This window comes from Mobula birostris, chromosome 20 (genome assembly GCF_030028105.1).
Source record: "Mobula birostris isolate sMobBir1 chromosome 20, sMobBir1.hap1, whole genome shotgun sequence".
Taxonomy (NCBI): Eukaryota; Metazoa; Chordata; class Chondrichthyes; order Myliobatiformes; family Myliobatidae; genus Mobula; species Mobula birostris.
In genome coordinates, this window is record NC_092389.1 from 63,599,427 (window position 1) to 63,622,650 (window position 23,224).

At 43.0% G+C, this 23,224-nt stretch overlaps 2 protein-coding genes across 2 annotated transcripts in view; one reads left to right on the forward strand and one right to left on the reverse strand.

Annotated features, from left to right (window-relative positions):
• LOC140185253 (uncharacterized) overlaps positions 1-23,224 on the reverse strand; it is a 122,188-nt gene that overhangs the window by 91,014 nt on the left and 7,950 nt on the right. The window lies entirely within an intron of this gene.
• On the forward strand, positions 1,137-8,226 carry LOC140185488 (probable G-protein coupled receptor 139). Its single transcript, XM_072238822.1, has 3 exons — positions 1,137-1,263; positions 1,529-1,727; positions 7,287-8,226. The coding sequence occupies exons 1-3, from the start codon at positions 1,137-1,139 to the stop codon at positions 8,224-8,226; spliced, it is 1,266 nt and encodes a 421-aa protein (XP_072094923.1).

Here is a 23,224-nt window from a genome sequence, read left to right on the forward strand (position 1 = left end):
CACACAGAGATGCAGACCGACATAGATACATGAATAATTCAGACAGCTATTTTATGAAGTGCTTGAAACCATTCTTGCTTTGGGATATTCTAATGTGATTGTACTAAAGTCAACGGGCTTGGGGTGCGCACAGAACTGAGCATGTCGGTGTATTTGGGAGTGTTGGCGGGTTCGAGGAGTTTTGGCGAATATGGGGATACACGGGGATTTGCCGATGTGCGCGCACATATACAAACCCCATTTCCAGAAAAGTTGGGATATTTTCCAAAATGCAATAAAAACAAAAGTCTGTGATATGTTAATTCACGTGAACCTTTATTTAACTGACAAAAGTACATAGAAAATATTTTCAATAGTTTTACTGAGCAACTTAATTGTATTTTATAAACATACACAAATTTAGAATTTGATGGCTGCAACACACTCAACGGAAGTTGGGACAGAGGCATGTTTACCACTGTGTTACATCACCTTTCCTTTTAATAACACTTTTTAATCGTTTTGGAACTGAGGATACTAAATGTAGTAGATTTGCAATTGGGAAATGTTGTCCATTCTTGCTTGATATAAGGCTTCAGGTGCTCAACAGTCCGTGGTCTCCGTTCTCTGATTCTCCTCTTCATGATGCGCCATACATTTTCAATAGGAGATAGATCTGGACTGGCAGCAGGCCAGTGAAGCACACACACTCTGTGTCCACAAAGCCATGCTGCTGTAGCCCGTGCAGAATGTGGTCTGGCATTGTCCTGCTGAAATAAGCATGGACCTCCCGGGAAGAGACGTCGCCTTGATGGCAACATATGTCTCTCTAAAATCCTAATATACGCATCAGAGTCAATGGTACCTTCACATACATGCAACTCACCCATGCCGTGGGCACTGATGCACCCCCATACCATCACAGATGCTGGCTTTTGCGCCTTTCGCTGATAACAATCTGGATGGTCGTTTTCATCTTTGGCACGGAGAACTCGACGCCCGTTTTTTTCCCCAAAACTAGCTGAAATGTGGACTCATCTGACACCTCAGAGGATCGGTCTCCCTAACAACTCTATCAGTGGGCCGCACCCACTCATAACAACCGGGACATCTCAGTTCTCATATCTGCCGCAATCTCCTGTACCGCGCCACTCGACATGCAGTCCGTGGTCAGCTCAACGAAGGACATCACTAGCGAGGACCGTACCCTGCCGATGGAGGCGTCCCGGGCCTCCTCCGCATTCTCCTCCTCCAGTACGCCTCTGATCAGCTCGACAGCCGGTGGTGTGTCGCGCGTCTAAAGCGGCAGTCGGAGACCCCCAAGTTCTGGGACTGGGCGCCTTCCGCTATTTGGTCCATTCTTAACTCATCCAACTCAACCGTCTGAATGGTTCCTCTGTGCCGCGATCAATTTAGCTGCCTCTCCAGCCGAAAAGAAATGTAGGCAGAAAGCTTCTCCCCCTCCTCCTGACACACGCACCAAAACCCCGTCATGAGCTCCACTGGGCCTTCCGTCGCAACAAACACCTTTTCCGGTGCTTGCATTTAGGCCGCAGAATGTCAGTGAGATTCTTTACGGCTCTCACTCGGTCAGCAGCCCGCCCGCTCAAACTTTCAGTCTTTGATGGAAATCTAACTGAACACCTTGTTCACGAAGTGGTAAAAGCTTATCCAAGTAGAGCTGCGAAATTGAGTTGCCGACAAAACGGGACGAAGATTTCCGACAAGCATCATTTATCTGGTGCCGGGTAATTCGCAGATGGAACAATATCGATGAGAAAAAAGAATCACTGCTTCTCCCGTTTCCAAACTGAAAACATTAATTTGGGATGCGTGATTGTGAGGGGAAGCATTGCTTTGTCCGCCGGAGCAGCATTTCTAATGTCATCTCATCTCAGTAAGTCTGCTAATCATTTACATTGACCATAGTCCGGAATACATTAGTCAACAAGAATAACAGATAATGATAACCCAAAAAAATCATAATTTAACTTCTGGAGGTTAGTTGAGAGGTTTGCCATCATCCTGGAATTAAAAACAGGGGATAAAATATGTTCGGCTGAATTAGCTGAACATAGAAGAATGTTAAAGATGTTTTATTGTGGAGGATAAGTGGCCAATGGAAGAACACAGTGTTCAGTGTCGACCATCGGCCATTTCCAATACTCATGTAACATCTCCGATCTTACTAACGACCACAAAAAAAAATAATTTAAAAAATCGCAAAGTAGGTTTTACGGGGAGCTCGGGTGCTGTGTGTCTGAATTATGAGTAAGATGCAACCAATACCTTGTTTAAGTTTGACCAAAGCTATGACCAGGTAATTCGATTGTGTTTATTATGGTTGATTGTAAAAGTGGTGTTACTGTCAGAAATTGGAAGCTGTTGTGATGTGAGAAGATGCTGTTTGTTTTACGGAATTAAACAATGGATGGTGAGTGAAATAAAAATCTCTCCGCTCCCCACCATGACGCTGTCTGAATTTACCGAATATTCATACTGATTCCCTTGATCTACTCTGCGTCTCTGACAATTCGCAGTGAGCCGAAGGATCTGATCGGTTCCGTGTGATTTCTGCGCAGTTGCCCTACATATAAAAAGTTATTCACAGATGTGTCTCGACAGCGGATGTGGGCGCCACCTCCCGGTGGGACGCGAAATACAAGATTTTCAGAACGTGTGGTATCACGGACACTTTCCTCAGCAGCAAAAAAAAACGTAAATTTTCCAAATTGATTCCGAACACCCATTTTAATATCCTGCTTTTATCTGTTTTGTTTTTGAAAGATATCAGAGTGGAATCAAGTTTAGAGTAATTTATGAAATTTAAAAAAAATACAGAGTGGAAAGTAAAAAGAGCTCGCATTCTGTGGCTGGAATCTCATCGTCTGTGCATCTCTGAAACTCTAAACAGACTTGCATAACTAACGTCAGCAATTACATTTTATGAATTCTATTATTTTATTATAACTAGGTGTCTGTGCAGTAATTCAGCATACTTAAACACACTAACAAGAATCTTGTCTGCTAATTAGCATTTTAGAAGACAAACACAATCCTTACATAAAGCAATTTTCTATATCAACTCGAAATTCAAAATCAGTGTACTAGAAATCTTGTGCAACATATTTTAACATTCTATAGAAACGCAGTGTGAAAAGGCATTTTTCAGCTTGCTCCCGAATTATACCGATCTGTCTCACAAAATACCACATCTAAATTCCCTATTTATACGAACACTAATCATTAATTTCTCCAATGGTCAATTCTCTCTGAATTGGGTAACTCGTATCCGAGTTTGAAACTAAAACTCTAGATTTAAAAGTAATGCCGGAAAGACAACACAAATGCTCCTATTTTCCTTCATTCAGAAATTTAGGAAACAACTGAAAAAAAAACCTTAGAATAATCATTACAGCACAGCAGCGGATCACTCCTACATACACATCCATTCTGCTGCTATCTATTTGCATGTAGAGAGTTTTACAACTGCTCCCAGCGGCTGTTCCATGCACCCACCACTCTGTATAAACTACTTTCTTCTGACGCCCAACCTTATACTTACTTCCAATCACCTTAAAATAAACCCCTCTTATAATGAACATTTCTGCAATGGGAAAAGTATCTGGGTACACGTCTATCCACGCCTGCCGTCATCTTGAATAATTCTAGCAATTCAGACCTCATACTCCTTTGCTCCAAAAGAAATATTCCATCTCGGATAACTTACCTTCAAAGGGCATACACTCAAGTCTAGAAATCACCTTAGTAAATACTCTCTGCACCCTCATTAAAGCTCTCGAATCCTTCCTTTAATAAAGTTCTAACAACGTAGTAATGATATCGTCAATGTTTTGTTGTTTGCCCCATTTTCCCATCCTAACTAAACTAAACTCGGCCCGAAACGTCGACTGTACCTCTTCCTATAGATGCTTCCTGGCCTGCTGCGTTCACCAGCAACCTTTATGTGTGTTGCTTCAAATTCCAGCATCTGCAGATTTCCTCATGTTTGCATGGAAGTTTAGTTAGAAAGATTCAGTCCCTCCGTATACATGGAGAGGTGGTAAATTGGATTGGACATTGGCTCAATGGAAGAAGCTAGAGAGTGGTAGTGGAGGATTGCTTCTCTGAGTGGAGGCCTGTGACTAGTGGTGTACAACAGGGATCAGTGCTGGGTCCATTGTTATTTGTCATCTATATCAATGATTTGGATGATAACGTGGTAAGTTGGATCAGCAAATCTGCTGATGATACAAAGATAGGAGGTGTAGTGGACAGTGGAAAAGGTGTTCAAAGCTTGCAGAGGGATTTGGAACAGCTGAAAAATGGCAAATGGAGTTTAATACAGACTACCGTGATGTATTGCACTTTGGAAGGACAAACCAAGGTAGAACATACAAGGTAAATGATCGGGCACTGAGGAGTGCAGTAGAACAGAGAGATCTGGGAATACATATACAAAACACCCTAAAAGTGGCGTCACAGGTAGATAGGGTCGTAAGGAGAGCTTTTGGTATATTGGCCTTTATAAAACAAAGTATTAAGTATAAGAATTGCAATGTTATGGTTGTATAAGGCATTGGTGAGGCCGAATTTGGAATATTATGTGCAGTTTTGGTCACCAAATTACAAGAAGCATATTAATAAGGTTGAAGGAGTGCAGAGAAGGATTGCAAGGATGTTGCCGGGACTTGACAAACTGAGTTACAGAAAAAGGTTGAATAGGTTCGGACTTTATTCCCTGGAGCGTAGAAGAATGAGGGGATATCTGATAGAGGTATATAAAATTATGATGGGTATAGATAGAGTGAATGCAAGCAGGCGTTTTCCAATGAGGCTAGGGGAGAAAAAAGAAACACTGGAAATGGGTTAAGGGTGAAGGGGGAAAAGTTTAAAGGGAATATTGGGGGTGGCTTCTTCACACAGAGAGTGGTGGGAGTGTGGAATGAGCTGACAGATGAAGTGGTAAATGCGGGCTCACTTTTAACATTTAAGGAAAACCTGGACAGGTACATGGATGAGAGGTGCATGGAGGGTGACGGTCCAGGTGCAGGTCAGTGGGACTAGGCAGAAAAATGGTTCGGCAACAACCAAGAAGGGCCAAAGGGTCTATTTCTGTGCTGTAATGTCCTACGGCTATGCTTTTCTATAACATGGGACTGGAAACTACAAAAATTGTCCGAAATGATGTATTACAGATATAATGAAGCCATGGGACTTCCCACACACAGGGTAGCGTGAGGTATAGGTTATTGTTATTTTATGTCGCCTATAACAACTCATGCGAATTAAATACAACGATTCTTAAATTCAGTAAGAAAAATATGGAGACTGCATCACCTATGGATAAATTACAGCTCTCATGTCTTCACATAATGGACACACAGAGCCGTGTCAAATTCGCAACATAATAAAAGAAAAAAAATTAGTGCGCAATGTATGAAAATAACGCACCTGCAAGAAATAACACAAAATGTCAGTGCAGAGAGAGGAAATGAATCGATAAGCTAGTGGGAGAAATACGAGTCCTTCGTGATAAACAGTGCAGTTCTATTGAAAAAAAATGGTATTGAGTGTATCTATTTTTACAGATAGTTTTGTGAAACACGCTCCTTACATTAATCACGAATGAGCCAGCTGTGCCCGTATGTTTAGATGTGGATGTGGACTTCGAGATGCATAACTAATCTAATCGTTTACTAAATTATTTCTCCGTGAGATTGATCACTGTTGTGGCACCAAACCAGTTGGAAAGCAAGCAGGAGGTGTGAATGTTCCCCTTACAAAAAAAGATTATTGAATTGGACAATCAAACTAAATGTCCTTCCTTAACCTCAGAATCTTAATGCCCTTCGCCTATTGTTACTGCTGATGATTATTTGAGGGTGATAGTCCACATTGTAAACATATTGCGACGAAGGATTATTTTATGTGAAAGGCACAAACTCTGTGCCAGAGAGAAAGAAAGTACAACGTTCTTGTTTAAAAGAGTGAATCAACAAAATTAAACTTAATTGTTATTTTGTGATTCTTCCGAGGGAGAGATTTTCATTGCACAATGACGCAACTCAGATAAATGGTTTACCTGAAGTGTTTGTTTAGTGGACTGTCTCTGATGTGACTAACCACGTGGTATGATTAATTGCCAGAGGGCACTTCCCTCTCCTGTATAAGAGCTTGCAAAGCAAACCACAGCAGATATTAGCAGTTGGACTACTTTCAACTGATAACAAATTCAGACAGAAAATGGGCTATCCAGCAATTTACTACATCGCGTGTATTTACTATCCTGTACTAGCAGCGATTGGTATCCCCAGTAAGTAACTGAAATTGACTGCGATTGCATGAATGTGATTTGTTCTTTGAACATTTCTTACAGATGGTGCTTCATTTGGTGAATGTGGTAAGCCTGGTCGGATTTAAGTACATATCTTATTGTATGTGTTTGTTTTTTCTCTGGAATTGTTACTCGTTTCTCACGTCCGATCATTTTGTCTGTATATTATTCTGTTCTAGCATTTTACCTCTCTCGACCTTCCAGCTTTACCATCACGTCTTGTTCTAAATCTGACTCCTCATCAATGTAGAAATTTTAAAGTTTACGGAAATGAAATCAAAATCTTTAGCATCGCTGAGGCAGCTCTCTCCACGGGCTCCCCGGTTTTTCGGGAATACCCAGTTTGTTCCCCTCTCCGTCTTAATGCAATAGAAGTTTTCTTTTCTCTATTTATTTGTCTAATTGTCTCTCTAATTGTCACAATAGCTTTGAAAGCTCTTAACTTTTAGAGTGTCCTCCTTTCCTTGCTGGTTTTAATTTAGATAAGATTAGATGCATTTTATTTTATTTCTTACATCCACCTCATAACATGAAGGAGTGAAAACCTTTATGTTGCGCCCCCGTCGCAATGTCCAAGATCCAAGTTCATTTGCCACCTCTACATGGAAACGTGCATGTGGATGCCGTTCACCCAATCCAAAATATTATCTCCGAGGAAAGAGTCTCACTGATTCAACTTTATTCCCGCAATATATTAAAAACGTGCAGCATTCTCAGCTACAATGATGGGTCTGTCCTGGGAGTGGGTCGGTAAGACGCTCACTGGAAACTCTGCTTTCAGCTGTAAAGTTGCGGATCGACTGTTACTCGGGCCGTCGTTATCATCCGATCGAAGTACAGTGACTGAGCCCGTACGAATAATACCTCCAGTCTCCGAATCGAAGCCTGCCTGACCCCGCAAAGTGTCAGAGGTTCACTCAATCCGATTCAGCACATTTCTATGCTTGTATATCAAGTAAAAATGATCCAGGTTTCTGCGCGTGAAACTAACTTTCCTTTACTCCTTTGCAGTTAATTTAGTGGCGATTTTGATCCTGTGTCTGGGAAACTGCGGACTCTCTAAATGCATCTGCCGTTACCTGGTGGGAATGGCAGCAGCTGATTTACTGGGTGTCATTATTGCTGTTATAATCTCTGAGATTAATAATATTTATGGTTATGCCTTTCCGTTGCTCATCACACCGGTTTGCGCCGTGACGCATGTCCTGAGGATCACAACCATGGACTGTTCTGTTTGGCTCACGGTGGCTTTCACGTTCGATCGCTGTATTGCAATCTGCAGTCAAGAGCTGCGGGAACGATACTGCACCGAGAGGACAGCGACTATTGTGATTGTAATTGTGGTTTTAGGAAGTTGTGCGAAGTGTGTTCCATTCTACTTCGCGGTAGAACCTTACCTTATCATTGATAATGTACCCTGGCGATGCATTTTGAAAGCGGAATACATTTATTTACCAATATGGAAAGCATTCCAATTGTTTCACATCATCACTGCACCTTCGTTGGCGATCGGCTTGATTCTGCTTTTCAATGCTTTAACAGTCAGTCATATTATCGCGGCAAACAGAGTTCGCCGGGGGCTCAGGAACAGCAGCGAGAAAAAGAATGATCCGGAGTTAGAGAACCGGAAAAAGTCAATAATATTGTTGTTCGCTCTCTCCGCCAATTTCATATTGTTGTGGATCCCCTATATTGCATACACTATGAACTGGCAAGTTCAGAATTACTTTTACACAGACAGATATTTGAATACCCCGACGTATATCCTGCAACAGTTTGGGTTCATGTTGCAGTTTCTTTGTACCTGCACCAACACGTGTATCTACACTCTGTCACAGAGAAAATTCAGGGAGGAGCTGAAGGGTGGAGTCAAATATCTGGTTACGTTAAATCGTCGACTTTGTAGGTAAAACACAAATCGAATTGTAAGCGTTGACGGGAGTTGAAATACATTTCTATATTATTGATTTGTTTGGTAAATGTGCCTATATTCCTGCAGCCAGGTGATTGAACGTTAGCAGTCTGCCGGTTTCAGTACAGTCAGTCAGTATGTGGGGCAGGAAACAACACAATGGCGCAGATGCGTTCGCTACATCAGCAGAAATTGTATTAACAACCTGGAGTAATATCGGAATCTGGGCCAACAAACTATGTGAAGCCATTATTATTTTTCTTACTTTGGTAGAATTCTATTCTAATTCATTGGATCATTCCAGCGATTTCTGTGACAATTGGAGAATTATGCTTGAAATGTGGAAAACTTGTGTCAGTTAGAGTGAGCTCATTAATCTACAATTTCCATTGTACCAGTGAAAAATACCTGGCAGCTGCCTTTTCATTCAGAAAGCACGTGCCTCTTCCAAAGCCGGTCTAAAACTGCACGACATCCCAGTGAGCTCCATAAATGGAGATGTGTAACAGTCTTACTGAGGGGGAATGGTATCAGAAATGTAGCTGTGGATTTTCTTTTTGAGTTAATTTTCGTCGTCATTAAAAAACCCACTCTGCAGAAGCATTTGGATCTAATACATTGTGTCTACTAATGTTATGGATTTGAAATTTCACAAATTGCGATGACCTTGGAAGAGGACGCGACCAATGCTTCACACGGCATGTGTGCTGAATGCTCTAACAGTAAACGAGAGATCAAAAACAAATGACAGCATCAAGCAGCAGCCTCAGTGCGTCTTGACGGATCTTTACTGGTTCCATTACACTTTCTGTTCCGTCTACATGATGTCCCCATACTACACACAATCTACACGGTGACACAGAGGAAAATCAAGGAGAAGCTGAGAAATGTCAAACATCTGGTGACATTATGTGGTCAGTTCAGTGGAAAGCACACAAATCTAATTGTAAGTTGTTTTGGTAGATCAAATACATTTCTTTATAATTCGTATCTTCAGTAAATAAGTCACATCTTCAAGAAGTCTGGTGAACGAACCAGTAGCTGGGATTCGGAATCATAATCTGAATTAAGTTTAATAACATTGACAAATATTGTGAAATATGTTGCTTACCACAAGACCATAAGACCATGAACTATAGGTGTAAGAGTAGGCCATTCGGCCCATCCAGTCTTCTCCACCATTCAATCAAGGGCTGATCCAATTCTTTCAGTCATCACCACTCCCCTGTCTTCACCCCATACCCTAACCAGCACCATGCTTTCAATAAATAATAATAAAACTATAATTTTCAATGAGAAGTACATGCAAAGGTCCAGCATAAATTCTCGAAGCAGTTAAAAGTGAAGTAAGATACTGAGATAGTGTTGAGGGATTTACTGTCCCTTTAGAAATATGATGGCGTAGCTAAGTAATATTTCCCTTTCGGAGCTGGAGAAGCAGTGTTATTTTCTCACTGACGTTGGTTTTGCTATGGATTACCCGGCACCGCGATAAAAGATGCACCTCGAAAATCTTTGCCCATTCCCATGGCAACTCAATTTCACAACTCCACCTGAATAACTTCCTCCAAGTAAACGAGGTGTTCATTTAGATTTCCATTAAAGACTAAGACGCCTATTGAGTCACATCAAGATGGTCCACTGAACAAACACTTCAGGTAAATAATTGATATCAGTTGTATCATGGTACAATGAAAATCGCTCTTCAGAAAGCATATTTCCACATATGAAATAACAAATGTGGTTAATGTCGTTCACTTACACTGTAAAATGTGAATAGTGTCATAAACTCATGAAAGTACAGCTCAAAAGTTGAACCTTCGGCTTATCTAGTCCATGTCGAAGCCATTTAAAATACCTGCTCCCATCGACCTCCACTGGAACTATTACTCCACCATTACGAACATTCTTTCGGACACCGAGTTTACCAGTTTCAAATGAGACAGTTCTATATTTCAATGTTTTTTATTGATTTCTTACATAAAAGAAGAACACAGAGTACAGAATACAGTTTATTATAATCACACTTATAGTGTCGAAACCCCATATTCATGTAATTTAAATTGTAATATTGAAAAATAATATTTTTATTATTCAAAAAAATCTATATCCACTACCAAAAAAAGCTATTCGGTGAAGAAAGAAAAAAAGGAAAAATCCTTATCATACACTAAAACATATCATTAGCCAACATCCGTACTTAATAACAAAACAATGATTTTGAAAATAATTCAGAATTGGTCCCCACAATGTTAGAAAGTCTTGTCTTGATTCAGAAATTTAACAACGAATCTTATCTAAATGTAAGCATGACATAACATCATTTTACCATTGAGCATGAGTCGGCGGAGCAAAGTCCTACCCCCTGAACAACAAAGCCCTTCCAGCCACAGGAAATAAATGCCAACAGGTGCAAGTCAGGTGTCTCAACAAGAATATCTTTTCCTCCAACAATACCGAATAATGCGGTCAAAGGGTTAGTTTTAAATTTTACTTTAAAAAGTACAGAAAAAGTTTGGAATACTTCCTTCCGATATTTTTCAAGACTCGGACATGTCCAAAACATATGAATTAGCGAAGCTTCTCCATTGTTATATCTGTCACAATACGGAGATATATCCAAATAAAATCGAGACAGCTTATCTTTAGTCATGTGGCCCCGATGCAACACTTTAAATTGTAGCAGAGAGTGACGGGCACATAACGATAAGGTATTAATCAATTTTAAAATTTCATTCCAAGATTCCTTGGAAATTGAAATCTGTAAGTCTTGTTCCCAGAGATTTTTAATTTTGTCTAAAGGGACGTTTATCTTTCCCAACAACATAGAATAAATATTAGATATTGGTTCATTATGAAGATGTTTCAATTTAAAAATTACATCTAATAAATTATTATAGGAACTTTTAGGAAATCTATGTAATTAAGATCGCATAAATTCTCTGATTTGCAAATATCGAAAAAAGTGGCTTTTTGGTAAGCTATACTTAGCTGACATCTGCTCAAACGAAAAGCGACTTCCTCCACAAACAAATGCTGGAGGCATTTAATACCCAGTCTATCCCAATCTTCGAAAATTGCATCAGTCATAGAAGGTTTAAAAAAAAGATAGAGAAAATGGGACTTGAAGATAATTTCAATAAACCAAAATATTTTCTAAATTGAACCCAAATCCTGAAAATATATTTAACGACAAAACTATCAATTAGTTTACTTAAAAATAAAGGAATTGAGGATCTGAGAAGAGAGATAATAGAAAACTTATTAACAGACGTTAGGGTAACTGGCCTATAATTTCCTTTCTTTTGCATTCATCCCTTCTTGAGGAGCGCAATTTACAATTGTCTAGTGCTCCGGGACCATGCCAGAATCAAGTTATTCTTGAAAGGTCATAAATAACGCATCCATTTAGCTCTTGAGCAACATCTCTCAGGACTCTGGGATGTAGTCCATCTGGCCAAGATGACTTACCCACTTTAAGATCTTTGATTTTGCCTAGCAGTTTTTCCTTTGTAATAATATAGGCACTTACTCCTGTTCCTGCACCAGTGGCACACTGCTAGTGTCTTCCTCAATGAAGACTGGTGCGAAGTGTCCTGTAAGTTCCTCTGCCATTCCTTTGTCCCACATCACTAGCTCACCAGCATCACTTCCCCGTGGTGCAATATCAACTCTCACCTCCCTTTTACTGCGTGAGGAACTGAAAACACCCTTGGTATGCTGCTTATATTACTTGCTAGTCTGCCCTCATATTTCATCTTTTCCCGTCTCATAGATTTTCCCGTTTCCTTTTTTCTGAAGTTGAAGAAACTAATAACAAAAAAAAACTATTAACACTAATAGGGAGGAGAAGATGGCGGCGCGACGCAGCTCGCAGCGGCCTCTCCGGTGGTGATGTCTGTTATTTGTCAAGTAGGGTGCAGTGCACAATCCTGATTTGATGGAGACGGACGTGAGAGCACGGGGGAACATGGTGAAACTTCTGAAATGCTTGCTTTGCTGCTGCTGCTACTGTGTGGTCCAGAATCTCCGGAGGGGAAGGCCCCGAGTACTCGGCTTTGCTTGTTGCTCGGCGGCCGGGGTGGAGTCGAAGCGCTCGGCATCGGAGAGGCTATGTCGGAGGGCTGGTCGGAGGCTTGAAGTTTTCGGATGGACTCAGAGTTCGCTGTGGTCGGGTGCTTCCGATGGTGCTGCATCGGCAAGTTTGCGGCGCTTGGATGTTCATATTAGGGAGAGTTTCTCCCTTCTACCGTCTGCGTGAGATGGCGAGGCGATCGCGACTTTGAGACTTTTCTTTACCGTGCCCATGGTCCGCTCTTTATAAATTTGCGGTATTGCTTTGCACTATTGTAACTATATGTTATAATTATGTGGTTTTGTCAGTTTTAGTCTTGGTTGTCCTGTAGACGAATATCGAAGTGAGCACAAATTTGGGACCGTGCGCCGATTTGGGGATGTCGGAGGATTTGGGTTTGTGACGAATATCATGGTTGTTTCCCTTATATATACTTCAATAATGAATGCAATTCAGAACTTGATTTTTGTTTATTTCTATCTGTTAAGCTGGAGGCAGCCATTTTGTGAACTGTTTCAAATGATACTTGCTCTGGGATAACCTGATGTGCATGTCGGGTTGTCAGCGGGTTTAGGTGTGTGCACGGATTTTGGGGTGCACACGGAATCTGGGTGCATGAAGACACGGTGAGCAGTAGGGCACCGAGAATCGGTAGAACAAAGGGACCTGGGAACACAGATTAATAAATACTTGATCGTGGCGCCACAGCTAGACAGGGTCGAAAAGAATCTTTGGGCGCATTGGACTTCATAAATGCAAGTACTGAGTACAGGAGATGGGACGTTATTATTAAGTGGAATAATACGTTGGTGGAGACCAATATGGAGTATACTGAGCAGCTTTTGTGTCCAGGAAAACAATGCCGATGAATTTGAAAGATTGCAGAGAAAAAAATATAATATGTACGTTTATTGGGAATCGGAGAGCTGAGTGGTCGTGAAATGTTGAATAGGTTAGGACGTTACTCCCTAGAATGTCCGAAAACGATGGGAGATTTCATAGGCATACAAAATTATGAGTGTTATAGAAAGGGTAAATGCAGGCAGGATTTTCCCTCTGAGTTTGGGAAAGACTAGAACTAGAGGTCGCAGTTTTAGGGTGAAATATGACATATCTAAGTGAATTCTGAGTGGGATTTCCTTGACTCAGAGGGTGTTGCGGGCATGGGAAGAGCTGGTCGGCCGATGTGGGTTTGATTGCATTGCAGAGAAGTTTGGATAAGTACTAAATGGACAAAGGGATTCATTTTCTTTGTTGCTGTGCTCTCTCACTCCAGGTAAAGTGTAGATGAAAGGGAACTGGTTGGCTCCGTTGTCGGGAGGGAAGGGTTATGTTTTAAAGCCTTCTTGATGGGGAATAGAACTGTATAGGTACTGGAAATCCATGGACAAAATGAGACGATCAGGGCCAGGGATTTTAAAGTTGCCGAAGTGCTCAGGAGCGCGGAGGTAGATGGGACTGGACTGAACCGAGGGGGATAAAATGAATTCGAGCCATACGTTCACATGTTTAGTCAGGGAGGGGCAGGCAGAGACAATGGCCCTACCCACAAAAAGAGATAGGAACGCACAGACAGTAACACGCAAAGACAGACCCAAAAACCCGACAAATACTCAGAGACACAAACACAAAAAGACATACAAAGATGCAAAATAACATACAGATACAAACATCCACATGCATACACACACACACACACACACACGCAAAGCGACACTTTCACATCTGTCTCCCCTGGCCTTCACTCTGTTCTGCTTACATTCAATATTCGATACGTTTAAATCTGCTTTCTCCCTAACGGGGTTGTTCCCTCATTTTTCTGAGATCAACGAGTTCAGAAGGGGAGCCAGCAAAGGCTCCTCATAGGTTCCGTCTTTCATGTCCCATCAAACCTCCTCAAATGTATTGAGTAGAGACTGTCCGAGCTCTCCCCTGTTCAGAATTAAACCCGTGATATTGCTGTATCCCCTACAAACAATGTGATGCGAGACAGTTCACGAAGCAGTACACACACATCCTTCTGGTGTTCTGAAAAGTTTCTTCCACATTAGCCAGGTGTTCTCCGTTGCCACGCCGTCTCGACAGAGACCGAGCGCTGTCTGCGAGCCGGTCTCTGACACAAACACACATTAATAATGAATGTATTTAGAACCTTTAACTTTTTAAAGGTAGAATCAGCTATTTTATGAACTGTTTGAACTGATTCGTGCTCTGGGATAATCTACTGTGCATGCGTGGACGGAAGCGGGTTTTGGTGTGGACACTGAATTGGGGGTGAACACGGATTTAGGTATGTGCGCTGATTTAGGGTGTGTTAGCTATTACGGGGTTGTCCACGGACTTGGGGATCTTTGGATTTGGGGGTGCGGTTGATGAATCTCAGGATGTTTCATTTATAGATACTTGAATAATAACTGCACTTTGAATTTTTCTTGCAAGTATTTTTTTTCCGGTGGAGTCAGCTATTTTGGAAACTATTTGAAATGATTTTTGCTCTCAGATAATCGACTGTTCATCTGGAGGTGTTAGCGGGCTTGGGTGTGTGGACGGATTTGGGGATACAAGCAGATTTGAGTTGCGCACACACTTGGGTATGTCAGTGGATTTCGAGGTGCGTCAGATTTGGGCATGCGTGCTGATGTGGGGGTTTGTCAGCGAATATGGGTGTGCACACGGATTTGGGGATATCAGTTTAAACTGGGCAACCTGATGATATTCACAGTGCAGTCCGGGTCATAACAAGTGTCTCTACCGAATTTTGAACCGCAGATTCACTTAGAATGTATAAATAGCCTATCTGATATTTAAAAAAGGTGATTAATCATTTAATTAATGTTTCAGAGATCTAAAATCTATTTCAATAGATACAGGTCAAATTTGACCCGGAACAGACTCAACGTACAAAAACTTGGAGCACCTGTACAAAAGTATAAAAATTTTAAATACTTTCACTTTTGCGTATTTTGGGTCACTTTAGGAAAAGTCATCAAATTTCGGCTAAAACTGGCATTTAGGGCGTTTTTACTGCTGTCAAATAAAACGGGTCAAATTTGACCCGGACTGTGGAGGCAGCAAATTTCTGACTATTGGAAATGATCCTTGCTCCAGGGGCATCTATTATGCATCGGGGGGTGTCAGCGGTTTGGGTGCATACACGGATTTGGGGCGCGCAGGGATATGGGGATATGCGCGGACCTCGGGGTCAGTGAATTTAGGGGTTCACATGGGTTTGGAGTGTTTGATGATTTGGGGATATCTGCAGATTTGGTGGTACAGGGATTTTGGGATGTGTGCAGAAATATGGATGTGTTGGCGAACATGGGAATGCGGAGCTATTTGAAGGTGCACACAGGTTTCGGGGTGTCTGACAATTTGTGGATGCACACAGATTTGGAGCTTGTATGTGGGTTTAGGGATATGTGCAGAGTTCGGCGTTTGACAGCTAATGACGGAGTGCACGCGGATTTGAGATGTTGTCGGGGTTGGAGGTGCGTCCGAATGTAGAATTGTGCACATATTTCCGAGTGTGAGTGGATATCGAGGTGCACATGGATTTTCGGTGTCTGGATATGGGGATGCACACAGATTTGAGGATGCTCACGGATTTGTGGATGCGCGCAGATTTTAGCGTGTGTCGGCACATGGACGGGATTACGTACAAATTTGGTTGTGTCGACGGATTTGAGGTGTCCGTGGATTTGGTGTTGCGATGAATCTGAAGGTTGTTTCATTTATAGATACTGTAATAACAAATGATATTTAAACTATATTGAGGTTTGACTCAAGGTGGAAGCAGCTGTTTTGTGAATGGTTTGAAATGATTCCTGTTCTGAGATAATCTAATGTGCATTTCGGGTGTCAGTCTGTCTGGATGCGCACCGATCTGGGCATCTGAGTGCATTTGGCGTGACTGGCAGGTTCAGAGATTCGTACAGACTTGGGGTGCAGACAGATTTGAAGATTGCGCTGATGTAGGGGATTTTGGCGAATGAGGGCGTGCACAGTGACTTGCGGATGTGCGCGGATATGGGGCGTTTGTCAGCGCATATAGAGATGTCGGTGGAGTTGTGAGCACACACTGACTCGAGAGTGCAGATGGATTTGTGGAGGTGCGCAGACTTGAGATTGTCCCTCGATTTGTTGTTACGCACGGATTTTGGGAGTTGGTGGATTTAGAAGTGCTCAGGATTTGGGATTCACACGTATTTCATGTTTCTGAGGTGCATGTTTGGCGAATATCAAAGTTGTTTCATTTATGGATGCTTCTAAAACAAATAGTTTAACCTTTGAACTTTGATCTTGCTGTGTTTTAAGGTGCTTGTTGCTATTGTGAGAGCTGTTTGAAATGATTCTTCCTCTGTGGTTTTCTAATGTGGATGTGGAGGTGGCTGTGGATTTGGGGTACGCACAGATCTGGGTTGTTCACATACATCGGTATGTGGGTCGATTTGGGACTGTCAGCAGCTTTCAAAATGAGCATGAATTTGGGGTTGGGGACATGTATTTGAGGGTGTGAGCAGGTTTGGGAGGATCGGAGGATTTGTGGTTCACACATATGGGCGGGTAGACACACAGAAAAACCTACAGGGCAATACTGGCTCTTCGGCCCACGATGCTGTGACGATCATGTACTTACTTTAGAAATTACCTAAGTTTACCCTCTATTACCCGCTATTTTTCTAAGTTCCATGTACCCATCCAGGAGCCGCTTAAAAGACCCTATCGTACCCGTCTCTACCACCGTCGCCGGCAGCCCGTTACACGCACTCACCACTCTCTGCTTTAAAAAAAAATCCTCTGTACCTACTTCCAATCACCTGAAAACTGTGCCCTCCCGTCCTAGCCATTTCAACACTGGAAAAAGCCTCTGACTATCCACACGATCAATGCCTCTCATCACCTTATACACCTCTGTCAATTACCTCGCATCCTCCGTGGCTCCAAGAACAAAAGGCCAAGTTCACTCAACCTATTCTCAGAGGGCATGCTCTGTAATCCTGACAATATCCCTGCAAATCTCCTCTGCTCCCTTTCTATAGTTTCCAGATCCTTCCTGTAATGAGGTGACGAGAACTCCAAGTGGGGTCTGACCAGGGTCCTATATAGCTGCAACATTACCTCTGAGCTCTCAAACTCAATCCCACGGCTGATGAGAGCCAATGCACCGTGTGCCTTCTTAACCACACAGTCAACCTGCACGGCAGCTTTGAGTGTTCTATGGACTCGCACCACAAGATCCCTCTGATCCTCCACACTGTCAACAGTCTTACCCATTAATAGTACATTCTAGCGTCAAATTTGTCCTTCCAAAGTGAACCACCTCACATTTATCTGGGTTGAACTCCATCTGCCACCTCTCAGGCCAGTTTTGTATCCTATCGATCTCCCGCTGTAACCTCTGACAGCCAGTCACACTATCCACAGCACCCACATCCTTTGTGGCATCAGCACATTTACTAACACGTCCCCCACTTCCTTATTTCATGTAATTTATAATAATCGCCAAGTGAATGGGTCCCAGAAAAGATCCCTGAAGCACACTACTGGTCACCGACCTATATGCAGAATATGACCCGTCCACAACCACTCTTTCCCTGTTCTGTGCAAGCATATTCTGCATCCACGAAGCAAGGTCGCCTTGGATTCGGGTGTTCATGGGTCCCATTGGATGTTGGATTTGCGTCTACATATCGATTTGGGGATGCGTGCACATCTCGGGATGTGTCTGCAAACATGGGGTTCGATAGTTCAAGGGTTTGCACATGGATTTGGGGGCGCGCACAGATTTGGGAGCGTTCCTAAGTTTAGAGCTGCACACAGATTTCGAGGTGTCAGTGAATTTGGATGTTCCATGCAAGTACATATGCATCTTGGTGTACACACCGATTTGCGGTTGTACACAGTTTTGTGTGTATTGGTAGACTTGTTGATGCACCTGGATTTGGGGTGTCCTTAACTTTGAATTTAGCCTTGCATTTTAAGGGACTGAGCATGGATTTGGAGATGTGCACTAATCTAGGAAGAATCGAAGGATGTGTGTGACTTTGGTGTGTCGACAGATGTAGGATGTCATTAAACGTTGAACTTTTTTTCATCCTATTTGTTTTAAGGTAGGAGCATTTATTTTGCAAGCTGTTTGAAATTATTCTTCCTCTAGGATACTGATTTGCATGTTTGCGAGTCATCGGTTTTAGGTTGCACACGGAATTGGGGTTCACAATGATGTGGGATCATGCACTGATTTGCGGGCGCACACGGATTTGGCGGTCCATACGGATTTGGGAATGCGCTCTGATATAGGAGGATGTTAAGAATATGCCGATGAACACGAATTTAGCGGCGAATGCAGATGTGGTGAAGTTTAGGCGTTTTGGGGGTACAAACTAATTTGGTGACGCCAGCCGATATGGAGTGTCTGTGGATTTGGAGGTGCACACAGATTTTTAGAAGTGTACTGATTTAGGGGTGAGTCCGCGAACATGGGAGTGCACGCGGATCTCGGGATTGCGCAGATGTGGAGGTTTTGGCAAATAGAAGGCTGCACAGACATTGCCGGCGGACTTGCAGATGCGCACCGATTTGACGTGTGTCTGTTTTGGTGTCAACGTTTTAGGGTGTCTGGTAATTTGGGGGTGCACACAGATTTGGGAATCACCGTAGATTTAGGAGTTTATCCGGGAATATGGTGTGCACACGGAATTTGGGGTGCGTGAGGATCTGGAATAATGCAATGTGCATGTGGGTGTGCCTGCTGATTTGGAGCTGTGACGAATCTGAAGGTTCTTTCATTTGTAGAAACATTAACAGCAAATGCAATTTGAATTTTGACCTTTGTTGATATTTTATGGTTCAGTCAGCCACTTTGTGAAGTGTTTGAAATCACTCTTACTTGGAGAATCGAATTTGAATGTGGGGGTTGCAGCGTTCTGGGGGTACGCACAGATTTGGGGATGCACAAGATTTGAAAGTGCATGAAAGCACACACACAGGCACTCGCGCACACAGACAGATAAACACACACACACACACACACACACACACACACACACACACACACACACACAGACACACACACACACACACACACACAGACACTCGCGCACACAGACAGACAGATAAACACACGCACACACACACACATGACGGCGGTTTCTTATCTACCTCTCCAGCTCATCGCCATGTTCTTTGACATATGTGCGGTGATATGATTAACACATTCTCACCCCACCACCACTGGACTGTTGAGTTTTACGGCCATGCGTTAGGTAAGTGGTAGGTCCAAAACAAGGCCCCAACAAGTGTTCAACAACAACAACAGGAATTCTGCAGATGCTGGAAATTCAAGCAACACACATCAAAGTTGCTGGTGAACGCAGCAGGCCAGGCAGCATCTCTAGGAAGAGGTACAGTCGACGTTTCAGGCCGAGACCCTTCGTCAGGACCCCAACAAGTGTTCATTCATGTCGCCACACACAGAGACTGTATCTTACAAAGGACCCTTTTGGTAGAATCTCCAAAAACCCCAACTACATCAAGAGTTTATACCGTTGACGAGAATGGCAATAGTGGGCGATTCAATACAATTTCACAGACTTAATTTCAATATTCTGTATTTGATAAATGATTACTCTGAAGTACATATCTACAATGGAAGCAAATGCTATTGATAAGACACCTCTAAGGTTCTGATGCCGTTATTGGGACAAATTTACTCACACAGCTGGTCTAAAAATTAATTCACTAAATTAATCACAACCCGTCACCGCGGGGATGGCACCTGTCTGATGTAATAGGTTTCTAAATAAGTTAAGGAGTTTTATTATACAATATGTTGAAGTCTGTCCCTGTGGGGTCGCTAGATGGTGTTTATAAACCCGGGACATGTGGTGCTTCAACATTTCATTCCAATAGACCGCCTGAGGCACAGGGGGACACATTGCTGCGCAGGGGAAATGTCGGCAATGTTGAAACGGTACTACAGTGTGCAGAGAATATTGTACCTGCTCATTGCCGTCACTGGAGTTCCTGGTGAGTGAGCAGAGCAGTTTATGTTTGGTATTTCCGTGTGTTAACCGGTGTGAACCTGTTTATAATCAATGAACAAGCTTCCAAGTTGATGATCTTTGCATACATATCCGTCTAAGATATTTATCCTGTCAATTCAATATCCTGATTGTTTTATATGTAATGACAAGATGAACGAATCCCCGGTCTCTCCTCTAACTCAGGGGATCGACTTGGACTTTGTTCTTGCCTTTAACGTTCTCTTGTCCAGATTTGTCTCAGTACCGGGGCGGGCAGCTCTCCTGGACGGTGTAACGGGGAATCTTTTAATGGGACCTTGTCCAGAGTTGTCCCACAGCTGGGGAACGGAGGCTCTCCGTGAAGGGGTGACTGGGATGGGTTTACATTGTGAAGTTCACTTGCTCTGAGTTATTATTCAGAGAAAACCCCTGGTCCAGTGTTTCACGTCTCCAGGTGGAGTCTGTCACAGATAACCACCAGTGTCCATAGATATGCTGACGAGAGTTATCGAATTGAACTGTGCTGTAAAATTAATCCATTAGTCTACGTCCTCGCTACGCCGGATAATTTTGAAAACGCCGGTTTCGAGTAAAAACGGCAGGCGTCCACACTAAGCGTTTTTCAAAATATCTCCTTCCACATTAGGCAGATATTTGGGCGAATCTCCTCCTACTGGGCATGTGTGGGACACATAGAAAACAAGAGAAGAGGAAATGCTATACTTGGTGCGCGTTTGTACAGTTACAGACTAGAAAAAAAAAGTTTAAAGAAATTGCTCTTGGCTCTCGCGCAGGAGGACCTAAAACTGAAAAGAAAAACAACAAATACTGGAGCGTATGGAGGCAACCGACAGTATGACCCAGCTGACGACGAACATTGAAAAACTGACTAACTCTGTTGCATTAATAAAGCACCTTGTTAAATGTATAAAACGTCTGCATCAGTGTTGTCTTGTATTTCCATACAATGTTACATTAGGCTGTTACGCATCTATTGTCAGAGAAGTACTTGCAAAAATAGGTGAACCACCTTCATAAAAGCAAGGACAGAAACAGGGCAAAGGGAGTATACTTATTTATTCAGTAAGCTATGGGTCAAAGTATTTGGTGAGTACATTTCTAACTCTCCTGGCTTCAGTCTCGTCCGTCTGTTCTGAAATTGTTAGGTGGCTGCGTTCAAGAAAACAACGAACATCCGTTCCGGCACTTCATGACAGCGTTTTTAAAGTCAAAAAAACTCACTTTACAATTTAACTCTCACGCCGTTCACACCGACTGCGCGTTATAACAGCTTGCGCAGTACCAAACAGAAGCAGGGAAAGAAACAGTGTTGTTCTGGTGTGGTCATGACAGCGTTTTTAAATCTCTCCGTTTACCCCGTGCACACTACGCCGGATATTAGACGTTTTCAGATTTATTAACTCTGGAGAGTGTTTCTGAAAATCTCCGTTTTCGGGGGATGAAAACGCCGTTTCAGTGTGGACAGAAGGTCAAAACGAAGATAAAAAGCTTCGTTTTCAAAATTATCCGGTGTAGTGCTCTCTGGTTACTAAATTGTTTCGGCTTTCCCTCTGAGACGCGTTGTAAATTGGGGCACTGTTTCGCCCCGAAACGATAGTTTGTTCAATTCCATGTAAGCTGCCTGACCTGCTGGATCCCGCCAGTATTTTGTGTGTTGCTCCCCTCTGTGTCCCTTCTCGGCCCCATCAGAAGCTGAGCTTCGGGAGGCGTTGTCAGTCACGGTTAAGTCAGTGAAACCGGCCCCGTCAGTGACTGGAATCGGGATCAGCACCGATCGTTATTGTTCACTCAGCTCGTTTTTATCGCCGACGATTGTCCACACATCGTCGTATCTTCATACTGAAAAAAGGAGGTCAAAGACAGTGTGACCCGTGTCCGATCTTAGATCAGCAGCCGCTCACAGGCTCTAGCACTCTTTCTCTTCAGCTGAAGCAAAATCCCGTGTTAATTCCTGGAGAATGTGTTCAGTAATGGCAGTGTCTATCCTCTGTCTCTCCCATCCCCCCCCCCCTCTCTTTCTCCCCAGTGAATTTAGTAGCGATTGTGCTCCTGTCCCGGGGAAACTGCGGCCTCTCTACCTGCACCACTCGCTACCTGGTGGCCATGGCAGCGGCGGATCTACTCACCATTGTCACCGAGGTCATTTTGTCTCGAATCAATTGGGATTACTTTCCGTGGAATTTCCTGGACATCACCCCTGTGTGCAGTGTTATCAATTCACTGACGCACGCAGCCACAGACTGTTCTGTCTGGTTCACTGTCACTTTCACCTTTGATCGTTTTGTCGCCATTTGCTGCCAGAAGCTGAAAGCAAAATATTGCACCTGGAAAACTGCGGCTGTGGTTCTGACAACAACCGGCGTACTGTCTTGTCTGAAAAACATTCCACGATATTTCACGTTTGAACACAGCGTGATCATTGACAATGTACCGTGGTTTTGCAGAATCAAGGAAAATTATTTCACTGACCCCGGGTGGGTGGGACATGACTGGCTCGATACGGTTTTAACTCCGCTCCTCCCTTTCGCTGGGATCCTGCTGCTCAACGCTCTGACAGTCAGGCACATTTTAGTGGCCAGTCGGGTCCGTAAGGGGCTGAAGGGTCAGAGCAAGGGGGAGAACCGCAGTGACCCGGAGATGGAGAGCAGGAGGAGGTCTGTGGTTTTACTCTTCACCCTCTCCGGCAGCTTCATTGTCCTGTGGATGGCATACGTTGTAAATGTCATATACTATCAGGTGGCAGAAAGAGGATCTGATTTCAATGATTCTGAATGGATCTTTCACTGCGTCGGAGTTTGGCTGAGTATTTTCAGCTGCTGCACGAATACATTTATTTACACGGTGACTCAGTCGAAATTCAGGGAGCGGCTGATAGG

Excerpts from the sequence above, each read along its gene's own strand:
- LOC140185488 (XM_072238822.1), top strand. The coding sequence starts at position 1,137 with ATGCAGTCCGTGGTCAGCTCAACGAAGGACATCACTAGCGAGGACCGT. Across the intron at positions 1,264-1,528 it reads GATCAGCTCGACAGCCGGTG|GCCGCAGAATGTCAGTGAGA; the intron begins GTGTGTCGCGCG and ends GCTTGCATTTAG. Across the intron at positions 1,728-7,286 it reads CATCATTTATCTGGTGCCGG|GTTTCTGCGCGTGAAACTAA; the intron begins GTAATTCGCAGA and ends AAAATGATCCAG.